At 31.9% G+C, this 22281-nt stretch overlaps 2 protein-coding genes across 7 annotated transcripts in view; one reads left to right on the top strand and one right to left on the bottom strand.

Annotated features, from left to right (window-relative positions):
• Positions 1-3732: 3732 nt before the first annotated feature.
• On the bottom strand, positions 3733-12050 carry LOC148283513 (peroxisomal membrane protein 11C-like). 2 transcript variants are annotated; one of them, XM_088243767.1, is made up of 4 exons: positions 11735-12050; positions 8877-9041; positions 8064-8251; positions 3733-4326 (listed from the first exon to the last, which is right to left on the bottom strand). In XM_088243767.1, exons 1-4 carry the CDS (start codon positions 11780-11782, stop codon positions 4053-4055), a joined length of 675 nt encoding a protein of 224 aa, XP_088099893.1. In that variant the 5' UTR covers positions 11783-12050; the 3' UTR covers positions 3733-4052. The 2 variants fall into 2 exon arrangements, with proteins under 2 accessions (XP_088099893.1, XP_088099894.1); XM_088243768.1 differs by lacking the exon at positions 11735-12050 and adding an exon at positions 9135-9260 and having other exon boundaries at positions 3920-4326.
• A 9620-nt stretch (positions 12051-21670) lies between these two features.
• Positions 21671-22281, top strand: part of LOC148283512 (diacylglycerol kinase theta) — a 127289-nt gene continuing 126678 nt past the window's right edge. For all 5 annotated transcript variants that reach the window (XM_088243755.1, XM_088243758.1, XM_088243759.1 and 2 more), the window contains exon 1: positions 21671-22169. In XM_088243755.1, coding sequence (XP_088099881.1) covers positions 22031-22169 — 139 coding nt within the window. In that variant the 5' untranslated portion in view covers positions 21671-22030. The remainder of the gene's footprint in view (positions 22170-22281) is intronic.

Genomic DNA, 22281 nt, shown 5'->3' with positions numbered 1-22281 from the left:
ACAGTTAAATTTATATATTTTTAAATAATAAAACTAAAATTTACAGTTATTTTTAAAAAACGGCACAGAATCAAAATGATTAAATACTTCATTTTAAGTATCATTAGCCTGTAAATCTTGATATTATAATTTCTGATTGTTTTTTGTAGTCCTATATCTATGTTTTGGAAGGCGTATGTTAAATTTTAAGTTCCAATAAATTTGTGTGAAATATAAGGGTATTGGATGCGGTTGGCTCGGGATAGGGAGATATGGAGACTAAAGGGGGAGGCCTATGTTCACCATTGGACAAGAGACGGATGATGATGATGATGATAAGGACAAAATAATCATTTTTAATATATTCATAGTTCAAATTTAAATATGGTTAGATTTATAAAATTGGACATAAATAAAAAAAAATCCATTGTAATTTAATTGTTATGATAAGAAATGCATATGACATAATATGCATATTAAGGCACATTAAACATATTATGTTTATTTATCATCTAGAAGATGTAATAAAGTTTTCAATAAATCGAACTACCAGTCACTTGCAAATACAAATAAAATAAATAATTCACTATTTAAATATATATGTATAAAGGGAGGCAGAAAATGGAAGAATCGTTGCAGATTATTTACAATAATAAGTACAAAAATGACCTTTACAATCCCAAAAAAGCGTAAATACAAAGATTTATGGTTCGCATTACATTTAATGATACCATATATGAAGCAAAACATATTGGTATTATACATGTAAAGTGTTAGTTCCTAGACATATTTTTTTTTACAATAAGTTTTCTAAAGTATTTTGACAATTATTATTAGTACGTTTAACAAACATTACTGAAAATATGCCTGGCCTAAAGTTATGGTTTCCTAAGAGAGCGGTGCTATCATATAGCGGTGGATGACATCATTAAAACATTGTCTGTACAAACTAGATAGGTTTCCTAAAGAATGTTGATTGTGAGAAAAACATCAAACAGTGGTGCTGTCATTTGCAAAATGGCCGTTATAGTGGTATGAACAGTTAGGGAACATTCTTTTCATGTAGGGATGAACATTTTTTGGTGTCTGAAAATAACGAAATTTTGATGGGTTTTGTAATAAAATCGTGAAAAATTTGAAAATTGCACTAAACTTTGAAATGCACGTTCTGTAGCATGCTTTCTAAACATCTCACTTTCCTTCAAATGATAGTTTTTGACTTGCGATGATTCTTTGTGTTCCAAATATGTCTACTCATAATGATAAGTTTGTCTAGACTGTTTTTCAATTCCCGCAGCAGCACATTTCAGTTTTATAAAAATAAATTAATAAAATTAGGTGATGGATAGACACGGTCGCTAGATAACGGCACCAATTTCTTAGGAAACCATACTATAGGAATATACTTCATTTGGGCTCTGTTATTTACATTTAATTGGGTACATGTATTTAATACATCGATTTTACTGGGAAAAAATATTACCTAACATAAATATGACTAACCTAATTTTAAAATATTTTTTTTCTAAATTTATAAATTTTTTTGATATGGTTAATTATATTTTATTTCTACAATATAATATTTATATATTTATCACTTAAACAGGATGACTTAATATTGATTTTTCAATTATTCCTATAGGAAGAGGGAAAACACCTTTTCCCCTATATATTACAATGTTCCAGCAATAATATACACTTACATTACCTAATATTCATTAATCAATAATATTGAATCATTACAAATAGGTAAAAAATAAATAAATACATACAAATATGTACCAAAATTCCTAGCTAGTTTTCTCTATGTTTTTAATGAAATTCATGTAAGGAAAGATTAAAAAAATTGAATGAAGTTTATCAAATCGTTTTTGACTGCCTTGAAACGGGGTATACAACAACTCTAGTTAGGGTCAGTTGGACCAAAAAACAGTTTATAATAAAATAAAAATGTAATAAGTGTTGTGTTTCCATCAAAATGGATGAAATAGACTGACGTATTTTACTTTTTCGTAAAGCCCATTTTCTCTATTTGGACAAAACGTAAAATCAAGCTTTTTCTTAACTTTTTTTGGTGCAACTGTAAAGTCAAAGTGTTTTTAAAATACATATTTCATAAAATTATGTAATTTATCATTTTAGTTATATCTACTAAACACTGTAATGAGAATGTTGTATAAATATTCTATAAAACCATGATAAGGATACGCACACAATATATTTTGTGTTCGGTGATTCTAAAAAATATGACAAATGATTATGAAATAAATATCTATGTATTTGTGAAGGGTAGGAAGCTGAATCTCAGTGGGCAGTTATTACCAAACACCCGGGCTTGAGAAAAATCACATTTAATTTTTGTAATCTCGCAACAAAGTTGTTTTATGTCATCGGGTTGTGGTCCCGTTGCTAGTGTTGTGGACTCATAGTCCGGAGGTCCGAGGTTAAAACCCCACTCCACCCCAACTTGATTCCCATTTTCTAATAGTGAATTATTTACAACTCATTGAAAATCACCCTAAAATGGAAGTATTTGAATAAATCATAAGAACGCAAATATTTATTTTTCTAAAAAAATTACTATTTATCACGAATGCCTCCATCTGCTGTTGAAAATGAATAAAATATGATGTTGCATTTAGACACCGAACAAAGGCATCGACATCACAGAAAGAACAGCAAAGCTGACAGTGGATGGGGGACGTCGCGAAACAGGACAGTGCCAGATTTTTGCCACGAATCCTTAAGGCTGTAGTCTGGTAAAACGAACGCAAAATTAGGAAATCATACGATTTTGCCATTTTAAAACGAATGTTTTTTTTCAATCGCGCAATAACAAAAAAATAAATAAACATAAATTAGATAAAAACAATATTTTTTAAAGGTATTTCTGTTAAAAAATGTACTTAAGAGTTTTTGTAACTAAAATATAATTATTTTTAGACTGGCAGATTACGCCATTTAAAACTTAGGTATCTGGGATCTCAAAAAAAGACTAAGTATTGAACTAAAATTTGTTGTAATAATTTGAAGATAATAAATTGAACGTGAAAGTGTCTGCGGCCAAATTTTAATTTTTAATTTTTAATAGAAATACAAGCATTTTAAATCACATACATTTTTGTGACATTTTCCTTTATTTCTACTTAAAATTATGCCTTCTGTAATACTTTTAAAAAAATTACTGAAATACTTTAGTTACCTTTTTTTATAGAATTGTATTATGTTTTTTTTTTTTTAATAAGATAATTCTGGTTGTAATATTCAATTTAAAACAATATCTTATTGACTTTTTTATGACCTTCAGACCAGGATTACCGAAAACGATTAGGGCTGAAGGCATAATTTTAACTAGTAATAAAGGAAAATGACACAAAAATATACGTGATTTAAAATACTTGCATTTCTTTTAAAAAACAAATATTAAAATTTGGCCGCGGCCACTTTTATGTTCAATTTATTATCTTCAAATTATTACAACAAATTTTAGTTCAATAAGGTGAGGAAAGTACATTCTAATCTCAAATGCGGAGAATAACCCGAAGGTGAAAACAATAGAATGTACTTTCCTCACCTTAAGGTTTGTCTCTGCATACGGGTATTAGTCTTTATTGAGATCCTAGATACCTAAGTTTCGTCTACATTTGAAATGGCGTAATCTGCCCGTCTAAAAGTAATTATATTTTAGTTCCATAAAACTTTCAATTAGATTCTTTAATGAAAATACCTTTGAAAATTATTATTTTTATGTAATTTATTTGTTTTTATTATTGCGCGATTGAAAAAAAACATTTGTTTAAAATGGAAAAATCGTATGATTTCTTAATTTTGCGTTCGTTTTACCAGATTACAGCCTTAAATGAACAGCAAATGAGGCTTAGGAAGACCACCAAAAAGGTGGACAGATGAAATTGTCCAGTTTGCGGGTCGTAGATGGCACCAGATAGCCCAAGACAGAAAATATTGGAAGTATTTAGAAGAGGCTTAAGTCCAGCAGTGGAATGAGTTGGCTAGCAGTAAGTAGTAAGTTGCATTGAGACAAAATTATTGAACGGTTTCATTTACAAGTTGCCTTATTTCAAAAACCGTTTTTTCCCAAAATACATTCCTAATCCAATAAGTGATGACAGCGTGGCTAAAGCTCCAACCTGAACTCCGTCCATCTTGCCTCCCCACAGCCAGCCGCGGGGTAGACAGTTGACTGCGTGAACTACATCCATACACAGCTTTATGCAGGTGATGGTCTCCATTATATACTTCACAGACATCTGTCTCTTAATCTCCGAATTCTGTGTCATGTCCATGTATTGCCGCTGTTTCTCTGTCACTCTTAATTGCTTGAGACATCTTGAACAATATAATAAACATGGATAAAAAACTAAATTGAATAGATAACTCACTTAATTTAAATGTATTTAAAATGTTAGAGAATTAAAAGCTAAACTAGAGAAACATGTTATCTTTAAATTTATTTCAACAGAGAGGGAAAAAGCTTTCGAGAAGGGAATATGGAAGTCTAGGCATTTACAGGGCTTATGACCTGTCATTGGCTGGTTTAAGTGGCCACTTTACACACTGTGTAACATTCACCATTCTGCCCATGTTTGAACATCCACATTTCCTCAACTCTTCCATCTGTTGACTTTTGTGAAGTGAAAGAGCTGAAACCTTTATCAAGTGGGTGAGATTCATCCGGCTGAACCAAATCACCTACTAGGCAACGCCTGGAAACAATTTTCCAATTTTTATACTTCTTCTTTTACCAGGTAGTAATTCAACAATGTTTGATTATGTCCAAATGCTTGCAGACTGGCTGGATTTCCTCCCTAGGGAGTTGTTCATATTTAAATTTATTTCAACAGAGTGTAATGTTACACAGTGTGTAAAGTGGCCACTTAAACCAGCCAATGACAGGTCATAAGCCCTGTAAATGCCTAGACTTCCATATTCCCTTCTCGAAAGCTTTTTCCCTCTCTGTTGAAATAAATTTAAATATGAACAACTCCCTTGGGAGGAAATCCAGCCAGTCTGCAAGCATTTGGACATAATCAAACATTGTTGAATTACTACCTGGTAAAAGAAGAAGTATAAAAATTGGAAAATTGTTTCCAGGCGTTGCCTAGTAGGTGATTTGGTTCAGCCGGATGAATCTCACCCACGTGATAAAGGTTTCAGCTCTTTCACTTCACAAAAGTCAACAGATGGAAGAGTTGAGGAAATGTGGATGTTCAAACATGGGCAGAATGGTGAATGTTACACAGTGTGTAAAGTGGCCACTTAAACCAGCCAATGACAGGTCATAAGCCCTGTAAATGCCTAGACTTCCATATTCCCTTCTCGAAAGCTTTTTCCCTCTCTGTTGAAATAAATTTAAATATGAACAACTCCCTAGGGAGGAAATCCAGCCAGTCTGCAAGCATTTGGACATAATCAAACATTGTTGAATTACTACCTGGTAAAAGAAGAAGTATAAAAATTGGAAAATTGTTTCCAGGCGTTGCCTAGTAGGTGATTTGGTTCAGCCGGATGAATCTCACCCACGTGATAAAGGTTTCAGCTCTTTCACTTCACAAAAGTCAACAGATGGAAGAGTTGAGGAAATGTGGATGTTCAAACATGGGCAGAATGGTGAATGTTACACAGTGTGTAAAGTGGCCACTTAAACCAGCCAATGACAGGTCATAAGCCCTGTAAATGCCTAGACTTCCATATTCCCTTCTCGAAAGCTTTTTCCCTCTCTGTTGAAATAAATTTAAATATGAACAACTCCCTAGGGAGGAAATCCAGCCAGTCTGCAAGCATTTGGACATAATCAAACATTGTTAAACATGTTATCACTCACTCCATGTACTGTATTTAATTATTCTTATATGATTGTTATTCATGACTTTTTATCTTTTATTTTATTTTGTTTCATAAAAGAGGTAGCAATGTTATACAAAAGTGTAAATATTATTTTTTTTAAATATAAAATATAACATATATAATGGTGTAACTAATTCTTTCAGACCCTATTTATTTTTAGAGCATGCAATCAGTATTTTAGGTGCTTGTAAAATTGTGTATTAATATGTTTTAAAACATAATAATTATAATGTAATAGATACATTTGGTAGCTCACTATATTTTCAAATTTAATAACTTTATAGAGAGAAGAGTACATTCTTTTAGTCAACACACATATTACATCCCAATAATTTCATTAATATCTACAAATATAATTTAGGAAACAATTGCAATGAAAATTGGAGTTGTTATTTTTACTTTAAATTTGACATAAATATGACATTACAAAATGTTGATTTAAAGATAGGTTTTTAGATGTATCATTTCTCATAATGATAAAAAAAAAACATTTGTTATTTAAGTTAAAGCATTATGATAACATTACAAATATCGGAGCTTTACTGTCATAATGCATGAAGTCACTAAAACAAGTTCTGAGATAATAGCTCAGACGCTGTAGTTTTTGTGGGCATTTTTTCCAATTCATGTTATTTTATTTTATTTACATAAACGGCAAATCTGCCTTTTACAAAAATTTATAATACTAACATATTTGGCTTAATAGCTATAGCTATAGCTTATGTTATAGCTTAATTTTAAGATGTATTTTTCTAAAGTATATTTTTGTAATTATATTTCTATGTAAATAATATATGTATGGAAAAATAAACAAACAAAAAAATAAAATAAAAAATTGCATTTAAAGCTGTTTTATTCTTTCAACTCATTATTTCTCCCACAATTTTTTTTATTTTAAAGCTTTGAAAGAGTTATCTTTATTCTAGGCAAAGCATAAAATTTGAAATCAACATCTTGCACCGATATTTAAAAATATTTGAAATATATAAAGACTGTTGACTTTATTTATTTATTTATTTATTTATTTATTTATTTATTTATTTACGGACAAAGTCCATTATAAACATTACAATTAAAAGAAATTTTTACAAAGGAATAAAAAAATATAAGGAACAGAAATAAGCAGCAAAGACAGATGATAGATTTTTTAGATTAAGTAAAAAGCATAGGCTAACTATACAGATTCTTTAGCTGACTTAATGCATTGTCAGTATAGCCTTGATATGATATAGGAAAACACGTCAATTTAAGCAGAATCTAATTGAATTATAAAATTATCAGTTCACTCTGATGATTGATTTAGGATAAAAGATAGAATATTATAATTTTTGAGATAAAAAAATAATTTAAAAAGGAAGTCGTAGATAAACCCAGTGAATTCTTTTGATGTTTTCGGCTCACTGAAAATTGTCCTAATAATCACTATCCATATAATATTGTAAATTAAACAAACTAATAACATTTTCAAATGATCTTTGATATAAATTAAATTTGAAAATTATAAAAATGTATTGTTATAACCGTCAGAAATATTAAAACTAATTTTTTTCAAATTTTGACGTAAAAATTTTCTCCATTGATCTGTACTGTCAATTTTTAAAAGAAAATATTAAATAATAAAAATAGTTTGTGACTATAGGGCAATTTGATTCTCTTAAAATTATATCTCTAAAAATAGCCACTTGGCATTAATAAATCTTGTAAAATTAAAAATCTGCATCAGGCTATTCAAATCAAAATTACTTGTATTTAATATTTTTTTGTTTTTTAATCACAAAACCTTCATTGTGTAAAGTGCATATTATAATAATGTTTTAAGTTTAAAAAATGTTATTTACTTATCTATATTTATCTTTTTTGGTGATCCCGTGTAAGTTGGATTCGTTCTGATGTTTTGGCTACTATTGCAGGAGCTATCTTCAGGGTAAACTGTGTTTACCCTGTTTGACACAGTTTACCCTGAAGATGGTAGCGGAAATGTCAGAACGAATCCAACTTACACGGGATCACCCAAATAATTGATAACAGTGACTGTGAAAACCTGCACACCAGTTATTTACTTATTTTAAAAGATCTGTAGAGTACGCTTTTATTTCTTTGACTTTTGCAAAATATTACTTGGTACTATATAATTAAATACTTTAAACCATGTGTCATCTGAATCTGTACAAGTTTTTTGCAAAAGAATAATGTATTTATAAATAAACTCAATCACTCACCTTATAAGAGTAACATATAAAGATGTAACCCAAAATACTGTGTTGGCAGTGTCGAAATTCTCGGCCTGCTTTTCAGTTAGTTTTATGATTCCCAGTTCGCCGAACCAGCATATCTTCTCCAGAGGAAAAAACAGTTGGTCTACAACATTAGCAAATACCCCGAGAACACTGGATATTGTGTCTGGTTCCTGAAATTAAAATGCATCACCGCTTTTATTAATGCCAAATAAACTCAATAATAAGTATAGTTTTTATCAATAATATTTTAAGTTCATATGTCCTTATCTTTGTTGACAAATGCTGGATTCAACCCTTGAAGGATTTGGTCAAGATATTGATAATCCTTATTAAAAATAACACAAGAAATGGAGAAACTGTTTAGGACTCTGAAACATTCACCTTCCCTCATAGGATAGTGGAATTATAATGAACATAAAGTGATCACTGAAACCAGTTATTGACACAAAGCGCACAGGAGTTGTCAACCAACGGAGAAGCATTTATGGACACCATATTACGCTCATACTAGAGGACGGATATAAATGTGCTTGATTGCTATTATTACTAACTGATATTAATACTTAGTGAAGAATTTACTTTCCTATTTTCCTCAATCCAATGAAGCACATATCATGTACTTTTGGATTACCTCCTTTCAGCACAAAGATTCCGAAAATTACAGAGATCTTCTTCGGGCAGCTTTTCTCGTTCAGCAATGAGCAATTTTTCCTCGTATGTGGGTACCGCCAAGGAGTCTTAAGTCCTCAGATGCGGGGTGCCGTATATGGTGGGAGAGCTGATAATAATACTTACGTCTTTACCTAGTCCATATTCTAGAGTATATTTCAGCATAGGCAGGTCATCGAAGAGTCTCATGGTGGCTCGGGTAGCAGATAGTTTGCTACTCGCCCGTAAAAGGCCCTCATTTTTGTAAAGACTTCCAACAAGTTTTAGAGAATAACAGGCCAAACGCACAACCTGCAAATATTTTTTTTGTACAAGTTAAAGCAGCAATACATATAAAAAAATGTTATTCATTTTACGGAAACATTAAATTTAAATAAAACTTACATGGTCATTGTAATATATTGCAATAACCATTCAGATGAGTAATTCATTACATTTTAATATGTATTTAGCATGTACAATAGACAATTTCAAATTAAAAATAACACTTTTGTAACAACTTATATTAAATATGTCAACCAGTCTGAATATGCCCATTAGAGAGTGAAAGTACTAATTGGTCAAATAAATAAGCGAATGTGTACTAAGTATTTTAAATTTATAACTTATATTTAAATATATAAATAAATGAATGAATTATACAATTACAATGGAATTCCATCAAGATTGTCAACAAATAACATAAACCGAAAAAATAATACTACGTGTTAATATAAGTTGTTCGTTTTTTTCCAAATGAGAACAAGAGAACACAACAAAAAAAAGAATTACAACAAATTAGTCAATTATGTATTCTCCTTATTTAATTTTTGATTTATTCCCTTGATTAAACGTGTCGCCGGAAATGCTCTGTTTCGTCTACTTGAAATTCCATTTTTGAAGGCTTGTAATTAAATAAAATAATATATTTAACGTAAAAGCAAATAGAACACTTTGTGGAGCAGAAAATTTTCTTTCGAATGACGGATAACCTTTACATTTTTTTTAATGCTTGATGCTCATTTTTAAATTTGGAAAAAAAAACAATTAAAATAAAAATAAGAACACATTGTTTTCAACCACTTAGTATTTAATTGATTACTAACCAGTTTCGAAGCTACACAAGCTTCCTTATCAAGGTATGATTTAGTGATGAATATTAATCTATTTTATACTTAAACAGCGTCTACTAAATCTAATACATAAATACACACTGTAGTTAGTATTTAGTAGATACTTTAAATAATAAAATAGGATAATATTTATAACTAAAATATAATTTGATAAGGAAGCTCATGTAGCTTCGAAATCAGTCGGTAATAAAACAAATATTAATATTGAATTATATAATGAACTAGCGGACCCGACAGACGTTGTCCTGCCTGAACTTTGGTTGCCTGCTATTAGCTTGGAAAAAGACTTTTCATTAATAAGTATGTACCTAGGTACTTGTTTATGATTGAATTCCAAAATTTAAAATGGTTTCTATTCAAATATTGAATTTAAGTAGGTACCTAGGTACTTGTTTATGGTTGAATTTCGAAACATAAAATAATTCATTTTTAAATATAGAATTCTTTTTGCATATGTCGAACTCAGCTCTTCTCACCAACAGGGGTGCACATTATTCATGAATGCGATTTTCAAAAATGTATTGAATGTCAGTTAATATTATTTTAGTATTGCCAAAAATCCAGTAAAAAGAAATAAGTGGGAAGAAATTATAAGGAATGTAAGGAAATAATCTGATTGAAATCCATAAATAGCTAATGTTGTTTGTAAACATTCAAAAACAAACTTTTTTAAACATAAAAAAACGACATCCTTTATTTTTTTTGTAGATGCATTCTCGTCGAATGCAACCCTGGTAGGTCGATGAAAAAAATATTTATGCTTCTAACTTTTTTTTACAGATTCGATGGTAAATTTTAATATCTACAAACACGCGCAGCACAAAGATCTACATTTCGCTGAAAACCGCACGTAAATCGGTTAAGCCGTTTAGGAGGGGTTCAGTGACATCACACGTACAGAAGAATTTTATATTTATAAAGATAACCACAAAGTTAATGCATTCAATATAAATTCTATATAAAAAAAAACTTCAATTTGTTTTGTATATGAATTACCAATTTTTTTACAAAAATCTTACTTACTTCAAACCAATTTTAGAAATAAAACAAGTATCAAAAAAAATAAAAGAATTATGAGATTTTATACTAAAAGACATCTGAGCGTTCTGAACACTGTACCCCATCATGTTTTATTTCTTAACATTAAACATCATTGCATTGTAATTTCTAAACTTGAAAACTTATTTCTAACAAGTTTTTTTGGTTAAATTAAAATACTGGCTGCTCTCTCTATTTTTAAATCAGCAAGATAAAAGACATACATTTTATGTTTGGATTAACATAAAAAAGATACAATTGTTGACATTATGTGAACTGTCGCCACAAAGTACTTTCAACTTAATGCAGGTAGTAAATGTGATAAAAATAGACATTAAATACAACCTTGCATGACAATATTAACTTGCCTCACAAAGTAACTAATAAAGGGAAAAAAGATGTTTAAAATTATTTATCAATAAAAGCAAAAGAATTTTCAGTGACATATTTGTTTTAAAACTGTTTAATGTAATGAGGCAGAGATTTGTACTATTTTGAATGCAAAAAACTTGAAATATGTGCATCAGATTTAATATAATTTAACACTATTCTTCTCTTTTGCATATGAATTAATTCACCTTTGAGTCAGATTTTCCAACTTGATTAAGTACATAAATTTAAAAGTGGCATTTATATTTTGTTAAATAATATTTTTGGGCGAATATTATCAATTGCGTAAGAAAACGTTGTGAATTAGATTAGTTAATATTGACTCGATATGTTGTATGATTTAAATCGGAAATTTTGCAAAAAGAAAAAATAGATCATTTTTTGTAATAATGAATTAGGGGGATGAGTAAATAGTTATAATATGCAAGAAGAAATATCACTTACCTTATCACGACCGTTATATGTTGAAAGCAACTCACAAATATCATCCATCGTGAATTATTTCAAAAGTGATAGTGTCAACACTCGGCGATTCTAAATGTGCCATATGATAAGACCCGTAATCTCAAGCCGCACTTTCACTTTCGTTTGAAATTGCCTAAAGCAGTCTCATAATAATGTAGGCGATAGTCACCAAGTAGGAAATATTACATTTAGCATACCTAGTTACTATTGTAGTCAACCTTGAAGTTTAGCACTAGTTAAAGTTTAACCTATAACATATTTATTTTGGACATAATTCCGACATGTCAACGTCAATGTCAGCTGTTAACGCACGGCTAGAAGAACTAATAATGCACACTACATGTATTTTATACACGGAAAGCGTGTTACGTGATATTACATTGTTGTATATTTTTTATGCTTTTTACTATTTTTTTTTGGATTTACGGTGTTTGTTGTATCATTTAATAAAATTAGCAATATTTTTAAAACAATAATGATTATAATGTTCTGTTGGTATAAATTTTTTACTTTAATTACTAGTTTTTAATACAAATAATAATATTTCCTACATTTGTATATTACACGATATTTCATTATTCTTATTTAATTAAATTGTAATAAATCCATTATTATTTGTCATTAATTTTGCGATTTCGGATATATATTTAATAAAAAAACAAAAAAAATATCAATAATTAAAGGGATATTCATATTTATTTTTATTTACAATTTAAATATTCTAAAAATAGTTTTAATCAAGTCGAATTTGCATTATTTAACAATGAAAAATGTTATAAATACATACTTGATGAAATATTCTTTCAAACATATTATTTTCACTCCATGTTATTATTTTTTTAATGGGTGTTTTTGATTATTATACTTTCGTTGAATATATTAATTTTCAAAAGTTTTCCGATTGCAATTGAACTGTAGTCGTGCAGTTTCATTTTTTTGGTCATGGAACCTTAATTAATCTAACTTTTTTTGGCGGAACCCCATCTTGACCATAAAAAATAAATTGACATAAATGTTATTTTTAAAACCCATACGACACATTATTATTTGCATGTTGTAATGTTTGACTTGAAAAGAAAAACAGTATTTTAAATTAAAACATTTTACGGGTATTTTATGTTAAGAATGTTTTTTTTTAGATTTACTTATAATAGCTCTAAAATTAGGTTTAATGTCCGACATGGTGAAACTATTTACCGATAAAAATTTCGGCCTTTTTTATACAATAATACGCCCTATCTCTTGGAACCCTTGTGGTGACCCTTCCACGAAACCCCAGGGTTCCGTGGAACACCTTTTAGGAACTGCTGCCCTAGGAAGTTATTTAGATTAACATATATGTGATATATCAAATGTGATGTTTTTTTAAAGAAATGAAATTATGACTAAATGTGAAATCACTGTGAATGGGGTTACACTAAAACAAGTAGAGGAATTTGTGTACCTGGGAAGTGTGTTTACTGGGGATGGAATGACTAAGAAAGATATTGAAAGGAGGGTGAGTGCCGGGAACACAGTGAGCGGTACACTTAAATCAACCTTGGCGAATAAATGTTTGTCGCAAGAGGCAAAATTAGCAGTTCACAATGGAGTCCTGGTCTTGACCCTGATATATGGGAGCGAAGTATTGACTTGGAAAAACAGGGATGAAAGTAGGTTAAATGCTGTCGAAATATGATCTCTCAGGCGAATTTGTGGTGAAACAATATACGATAGATGCACAAATGTTGTAATCCGTACATTATGCAAGGCTGAGACAAGCATTATCGACAAAATCAAGAAAGGATCTCTGCGCTGGTTTGGACATGTATAACGAATGGACAGCGAAAGGACGGCTAATAATATTTACAATACGAATGTTGATGGATGCAGAAAAAGAGGAAGACCGAGAAGGACATGGCATGACCAAATCTAACAAATACTTGAAGATGGACATGTTAAAAGTCAGAATAATCGGCGCGCATGCATGAGAAGATGTATAAATGTAGAGGAAGCGAGATCTATATGCAAAGATTGAGCGATGTGGCGTTTTATCCTCTCTGCCTACCCTTACGGGGAAATGGTGTGATGGTTTGTTGTTGTTGTCGTAGTTAAATGTTAATCTTAATTCTGTAGGGGGTTATATCCACTCATTGTCTATAAACATTTTAACAAACTCAAAATATGATTGATTAAACCAACAGTAAGTATAAAAACTGAATAATGCTTTCAAGCGTTGCCAACAGCTAAAAGAATTGAAGAAACATGAATGTTCAAACATAGGCAAAAAGGTAAATGTTACAGTGTGTCATGTACCAACTGAAACCAGCAAATGATAGGTCATAAGCCCTATAAATTCTTAGACATCCATATTCCCTTTTCCAATTTGCTATCCACCTCTGTTGTAATACAGCAGAACTCCGTTTATTCGAGCTCCAGTCATCCGGAAACTTCTAAATAAGGACCTCGCTGCTCGTAAACAAATTTCTTCATCAAAGCAAGTAAGTTTGCTGGACATGATTAAGTAAGTTTTTAATGTGTTCCAATTTGCTGTATTGTTTAAAAAACTATAAAAAAGTGATCTTAGAGCAAGTTTTGCATTTTCATTCAAAACATTGCCTTTATTCAATAGTTAATCCAACTATCCAGATTCCTGCATATCTGTATAACGTCCGCAACTCATTGATCCGGATAATTGAGTTTTACGGTATGTTAAAATAGATGACTTAATGGGAAGTCGAGCTTTTTTTTATTTATAAATAAAACTGGTGCATAACTAAATAATTTTTATGTGTTATTTTGACATCGTGAAGATTTTTTAAAGGATTTTTTTTTGTAAATTCCCGGTTAAAATTCAGTACCTTTGACGTCATCACTTCTCCGCGTGTCTGTAAAACAAATGAAACTGCGAAACGAGCCAACCTGACAAAAACTGAAGCGAATGTCACGTTCGTGAAAAAAGCAACTACGCTATTCAAATGAAAAATAATAATATCACATTACACATAATTACTACCGACAACTGACTTGGACAATTTATATTTATTTATTTGTTATTTTACAATTTATGTAATATTTATTATTTTATTTAAAAAAAAAACAAACAGTCGTCAATGATATAATAACATAAAAAGGTACGGTTCAAAGACATACCAGCGAAGTTTACAAATAAAAATTATAATGTTTTTTTTTCATCTATTGATATATTTAACACGCCCCTTATTTAAAAAATAAATAAATTAAGACTTATTTTTTCTGGCTGTGATACGGTCCCACTTGCAATTTAATGATGCTCACACTTACACACACCTGAACACTTAATCCCACACAAATACACACCTCTACACTTACTCTCATACAAATACACATAAACACACTCTTTTATTGTATCACAATATAAAAAAAATATTTTCATTAAAAAAATAGTATAAACTTAAAAATAAAAATATTTTGAAAAGAGTTTACAAAATTATTTTTAAATAATTAAAAGGCGGAAAAAACCCGACGACGATGCAAAACGTGGTTTAAAATATAATGTAAAGGTGAAATCTTTGTATTGTTAACAAGGCCGAGAAAATAATTTTAAAACCCAATGTACTGTACAAGTAACAGGTTTTAACCGTCCGTTAAGCTAGGGTTTCCTTGGACATTGGTGCCTGTATCTTAACGGTCGTAGTGAATGCTGATGCGGTGGACAGCCGTCGTAATGGTGACTAGAGAGTGGTTTACAAGGAAAACGGTGTTGGTAACATTTATCTACACCGTTTTCCTAGGAAACCACTCTCTAGTCACCGTTACGACGGCAATCCGCCGCATCACCGTTCACTACGGCCGTTAAGATACCGGCACCGCTGTCCTAGGAAACCCTAGATTTACACCCAATTAACTTCTTCGCCGAAAAAATATTTTATTACTGAATAATCACGACGCCTACTTTGCTGCAATCCCATAGCACGTATGTATCGAATTAGTATAAAAAATGTATAATCAAACATTGCGTCAAAATTATTTGATGCCAGACAATTTTGATGAAATCGTAATTGAACATATAGTTTTTCTGTCATTCTCTCACAAATGCCTTCCCGATACTGCACGAAAAAGACAACTGCACGTGAGACTAATTTAGCCTAACTAAAATCGACAAAATCGTCGTTAGTCTGTCCCGTTCTCTGCACGCCAAAACTGAACCGATTTGATGACTTTTAAAGAAAAAGAATCAAAATAAAATTTCCTCTGTTGGTACATTTTCTATTTTTCATCATATTTGTATATCGTACGTCCGAAGACGCCAGATAAAATTGGACACTTTCTTTAGTTTTTGGATGGTTCTAGCTCTCCCTCAAGAAGCAATTTATCAAAAAGGCAAAATAATAGAGACACGCCAATGGTGAATATCTATCATTATCATCATTCCCTTTCCACAGCAAATGGCGCATAGGACACTGCATTGGTACACTAATCGCAGTGTATCTTGATCATTTTTCTTACATGAAGGTAAGATGATCAGTCTTAAGCTTCAGATACCAGTCCAGGGACTATGAAATATTCTAGTGTAAAAAAACCGTTTTAAATCAATACTTCATAACCATGTCGGGATCAAACTCGAGACCTCTTGCCTGGTAGACAAACGCGCTGACCATTACCGACTATCTTTATGGTTTTTTTAATTAATCTATTTATTGTATGTACGGCCTCAGCCAATTACAACAGTTATACGAAGAAACATGTGAACAAGATCTTTTTGATTTGAATCGGGTTGTGGTGGCGTGGCTAGTGTCTCGGACTCACTGATCAAAGGTCCGCGATTCGGATCCCACTCTACCCCAACTTGATTTCCATTTTCTAATGGTAATTTATTTACTACTCGTTGCAAATGGCCCTCAAAATGAAAAATTTGGGCAAAATTGAAAGCACAAATACTTTTTTATATTTTTTATTTCTAAGTTGTATAATTATATTGTTTTGTTTTCAACGTCTGTAACCCATTGTCTTTATTAAAATTGTAATCATTTTTTATAAGATTGTTTCCGAATTCGAAAAAAATGTTATTATAAAAGCACCTTCATTGTTAATTTACTCTAATTAATATAAAGTTAGTTAGTTTTTTAAGAAAAACAAAACTAAAGTTTTTCGTATGTAAGTTGAATTGCAATCACTACAATTAAGTTGATATATTCGTAAGGTAATAAAAGATAAAATGGGAAATTAAAAACAAAGCATTTTTTATTTTATTTGGAGGTATTTCAATTTAAATATAATTTTTTACAGCAAAGCCAGTTAAAAGAAAACATTTTACAACCAATCTTTTTAATTATTATTACACACATGTTGAGTTACATAGATAAAAAATCATTCATCATCATCTTCATCCCCTTTTTTTGCACCAAGTAGTGCATAAGGCACTGTATTTGTAAACACAATGGAAAGTCGTTCGATCATATGAAGGTAAAGTGATCAGTCTTATGCAGATAAAATCACTAAAATGTTTTTCCTAACGCTGGCTGATGCAGCAAACTTCCTTCGTCATCACCAAAGTACTTTCAAAACGACCCAAAGTTTTACCGCACAGGGGGCTATGAGAAGTTACCTATATAGGTATAAATGAAGGAATGATGACTATTGTTCATGCGATGATATTTCTTCACAGAGTATCGAACATCTGTTATTTCAGTGCACATTTTTCAGTTTACAACGCCATAATCTTGAAGCAGAATGCACCAAAGATGGAATATCCTTAACAGATATTCACATTGTCGTTAAAATTAGTTATCGCGCGCTATTGTTCTTGGACTTTGCAACAATGGAGATTGGACTCATAAAGGCAATAAACCAAAATCAGTGACCAAACATTCCATTTCCAAGATAAACAATAACGATTTTTTCCGAGTACCTTAGCCTTGTACATGACACGTAAGGCTACTAAATACAGGGGTCCAAATATATTTAAAAATTATTTAAAAAAAAAACAGTTTTACGCTTAAGGCGTCAGTCCAGGAACAATGAAATATTACAGTTAATACGTTTGAAATCAATACTTCACACACTGTTCACAGTAGATAATTATTATTTTCTTTAAGATATATGTATCGCAAAAGTCGTTTTTGAACCTTCTCCATTTCAAAGATGTGTTTTGATTCAGAAGGGTACCAAATTATGGAACAATATTCTGGTATTCTGCGGACTAGTGTATCATACAATGTGCGAACAGCAGAAGTATTATTGAAATACATATCTAAGGTTTCAAAGTACAAATTCAAGCATCTTCTTAGATTTATCTACAACACTAGTTATATGGAGCTTAAACGTGAAATTCACTTAAAAAATAATACTTAGATTTTTAATTTGGTCACTGCGAGGTAAAAGTACATTATTCATATTGTAAGGAAACAGAGTAGTTTTTTTGGAGCGAGTGTATAAGATACCGCAAAATTTTGGTATGTCAAAAGGTAATTTGTTGGATTCAGACCAATGCCATAAATTACTCAAATTATTTTGGAGACAAGATGAATCCTCAGGACTTTTGTTTTATTTTTAAAATCTTGACATCGTCAGCAAAGAGAAGGTTTTCGGAGTTTTTGATAGAATATCATTTATAAATAGAAGGAAAAGAAGAGGGCCCAGGTTGGGTCCTTGGGGTATTTCAGAATTTGTGTTGTATTTATTTGATTAAAAAAATCACTAAGATAGACCAGATCTTGTCTTGAGGTAGTATTTTTTTTGTCCTAGCTTTAATTTTATTTTATTAGTGCCTGTATTTATTATAAAAAAATGTATTTACCATCGTTAGAATGGACTGCATAAGTCCGTCAAATAAATAAATAAAAAATAAAATAAATAAAAGCAAGTGACAAAGTTTACAAAGTGATTCCATTAATACATTACTTTACTTTCAAAGTTTCGCACCTCTGCTGGGAGAGCATCCCATGCAACCGCAAATGCACTTTCATAGAATTTAGTGCGCTGGTTGCGTAGAAGTATAATACATTTTCCTCTCGCCATAGATATAGCTGATCTAAGCGTAAGACATCTCATTTTAAGATTAAGATTCTTCTTTATTAATTATACTTTTAAGTTTAACACCCAATCGACCATAAAATTGAATCGGTATCTTCATTGACGTTAAGCATTTAGAGCCTTTTATATTTTCCCCCCGTGGTAAAATAGTTAGAAAGCCATGTCATATTTTTTATTATTTGTACATTGAATACAAAACGTTTTTATCTTGAAGCTCTACATTGATTATTAATATCATATCGGAGAATGGTTAGGCGGCTAACTGTGAAACTGGCGTCGCGGGTTCGATTCCTGCCAAATGCAAGAAAAAAATTCAAGAAAGATTTTTTTCTCAATTGGTCTGGGTGTTATGGTGTATTTTTCATAACCTCCTTCCATATCCCCTGTATCCCACCTGCAGATGACCCTCTAAATATAGGCTTAGCGGGTTAATCCTCTAAAAAAAAAAAAAAAAATTAATTTAATTTATCATGGTTCACAAACAATACATAACACACCGATCAAGTACGATTCGTTAAGTTTAGATATTTAGTTCAAACATTAATTTATTATTAGTTTGATGAACGCTGCTAAGCTTTTATTTATTAATAATTTGGCGTGATATAGATATTGTTAATTTTTGTATAAATTTGAATAAATAAAAAAAATAAAAAGATGTATTTATTAACACTCAAAGAGCTTTTACATATTAACAAACAAACAAACAAACCATCTAAATGTTTTCCCTTAAGGGTAAGCAGAGAGGATAGAACGCCACATCACTTTGCATACAGATCGCGCTTCTTCTACATTCATACATCTTCTCATGCACGCGCGCCGATTATTCCAACTTTTGACATGTCCATCTTCAAGTATTTGTTGGATTTGGTTATGCCATGTCATTTTCGGTCTTCCTCTATTTCTGCATCCATCAATATTTGTATTGTAAATATTTTTGGCCGTTCTTTCGCTGTCCATTCGCTCTACATGTCCAAACCAGCGCAGAGCTTCTTTCTTGATTTGGTCGATAAAACCCATCTCAGCCTTACATATTTATTTATTTATTTTTCTCGGTTCGAAGAACCTTTTACAAAAAAATAATAATTTACAGAAATAATCACAGCAGAGCACAATAATAATAGAGTACACAGTATGAAATAATAGAATAATTAAAACAAAACAATTTAGTAAACATATAATACAAAAAGTTAAAAAGAAACATAACATTTGTAAATAAAGATAGCAATAACCATGGGAAAAACTTACGTACTAAATATAAATATAACACAGTGAAGTAGAGAATAACTAGATAATAATAATAAATAAAAAAATACGACATTAGTACTTAAAAAATAAAAAGTTTTTTGAGCAATAGAACAAAAAAAAATTTAAAAGTTAAATTACTAAATAATAATACCTCTATTTAGTGAAATCATCATCATCAGTTGGTTGGAAGAAGTTGCCATTTGGCAATAAATCCACCAATGTACAATTTAAAATTATGTCTAACATGTAAAATAAAAAATCACGTATTCCAGGAAACAAAGTTATTTTAAAATAAATTCATTATCGTACGGATCTCGACATTTGTGCATCTATCGTACATAGTTTTACCACACATTTGCCTGAGAGATCGCATTTTGATTTACTAATACAGAAGTCATTAACAATTTAAAACAAAAAAGTAAACTAAAACGAAATAAACAAACAAAAATACTAGGTACTAAATTATTATTTAGAAAAATTAAGAATAATTTACTAGTTTTTAAAATTTGTTAAAATTGTAACAAATATAAATAAATAATAAATAAACAACAAATGTAATTCTATCTGTTTTGCGTAATTCTGTAATTTAAGATACATATATATGCATGTGAAATTGTATCGACGAATACCTTCAAATTGTATGTTTTCTAGTATGTGTCTTTGTTGAATTACCTTATAAAATAAATAAATATATGTTGGTCATCTTCGTGTTCGTTCCCGAAAGAGTGAATTCTCGGGAACAAAGAATTAATTTGCGAATTTTATTTAGAGATATTAATGTATCTAAAATAAACATGATTCCTCATTGACCTATTAGGCACATTGAGATATATACTTTTATCCAAATCAGGAACATTGTTGTGCATTAATTAATCCGTGAACACAACATTTTCAAATAAGTACTTTTAAAAAAATAGCAGGCTTATTATAATTGAGCTATGTATTAAGTTTAAAGTCATTTTCTAAGACGCAGCACCGACGCGACGGTAGAAAAAAATTTGGGTTTCACCCGGGTAACATCGTACCTATTAAAGCAAACCGTGGTTTTCACAAGTACCTCTACATACATTATAAACCAGTAATTTGAGAGTTGACATTAAAATATACACTACTAACTAAACTTTTAAATATTTTTTTTATGCATTACTGTATTGTATTAAATTTATTTTTAAAAGTTTCTTTTTTTAAATATTTTGTTTATAAGCTAGCCATTTTCAACGATAAATAACAGTACCTAGGTATTTAGATACGCGGGAAAGCCACCAACAACATAATAAAAACATCGATGCGGGTGGAAATAATACGTGCCTATAGGAAATCTTTCCAGTTTTCAAGGCCATTGTGATCGGTAGAAATAAAGTTTCCACGTAGGCTGAAAGTGGATTTAAAAATGAAATACTCGATACTCTATATTTCATTCGTGAATGTATGTCCGAGTAACCTCGTAAAATGAGGTGGTAATAAATAATGTCGGTGAAATAAAGCTAGAGAAGCTCGGGTCAGCGGGACATCGGGCGAACGCGCATCGGAAGGGCTGGACAGCGAATGTTGGGCGAGTTGCGTTTCTACGGTGGTAGGCGCGGCGGCTGCGCGCGCACGCCGCCGCGCGCAGCCTTCTCGCTTCGGGCTCCGTCGGCTCCGTTCGCCGGCGACCGACCGCCGGCCGAGCATGCGCCGCAGTCGAGGGAAAATCTCGTCGCGGCGCTTCGGCGAAAGCTCCCCGCGCGTCGGAAAAGTCCGCCGCCGCTCGGGCCCCCTCGGCTCCCTCCGTACGCGGTCGGGCGGCTGCGCGCGCACCGCCTCCGTTGCGCGAGCGGACGCGGCACAAGGCGCCGCCGTTATGGTCGACAGCCGTGAGAAGCCCGTCTCGGCGTCCGAGAATGACCCGTAGGCGAGTTCCCGGCCGATACCGCCCGACCCAGAGGCACTACGATGTTCGCGTACGGTTCCGACATCACGTAAACCTGTAAATATGAGTGCGAAGCGCGCGTGAGTGTCGTGTTCAGTGTTCGCAGAGTTCGCGCGCGGCCGGGGAAGATGGCGCTCGCGCCCTCCGCGGACGAGCTCTCCGCCCGCGGCCACTCCTTCGGCAAGAAAACGTTCCACAAGCCGACATACTGCCACCACTGCTCGGACCTGCTGTGGGGACTCATCGGCCAGGGCTACAACTGTGACGGTAGGTGCTCCTCTCCCGGTCACTCGCCATTCCGCTCTCCCACCGTCACCTCCGTCACCTCCGACGCCACTCGACCTTCGGGTCCGCACATTGCCGGTCCGAAGCCCTACTC

This window comes from Micrasema longulum, unplaced genomic scaffold (assembly GCF_059751315.1).
Source record: "Micrasema longulum isolate JH-2025_06_02 unplaced genomic scaffold, ASM5975131v1 h1tg000226l, whole genome shotgun sequence".
NCBI classification, from domain to species: Eukaryota; Metazoa; Arthropoda; class Insecta; order Trichoptera; family Brachycentridae; genus Micrasema; species Micrasema longulum.
Note: the sequence above shows the minus strand (reverse complement) of the source record. Positions and strands in the feature narration are given on the sequence as shown.

Coding starts and splice junctions, on each gene's coding strand:
- LOC148283513 (XM_088243767.1), bottom strand. CDS start 11,782: ATGGATGATATTTGTGAGTTGCTTTCAACATATAACGGTCGTGATAAG. Junction 8,252..8,876: donor AATATGGACTAGGTAAAGAC/GTAAGTATTATT, acceptor TTTTAATTTCAG/GAACCAGACACAATATCCAG. Junction 4,327..8,063: donor TTATATGTTACTCTTATAAG/GTGAGTGATTGA, acceptor ATATTGTTCAAG/ATGTCTCAAGCAATTAAGAG.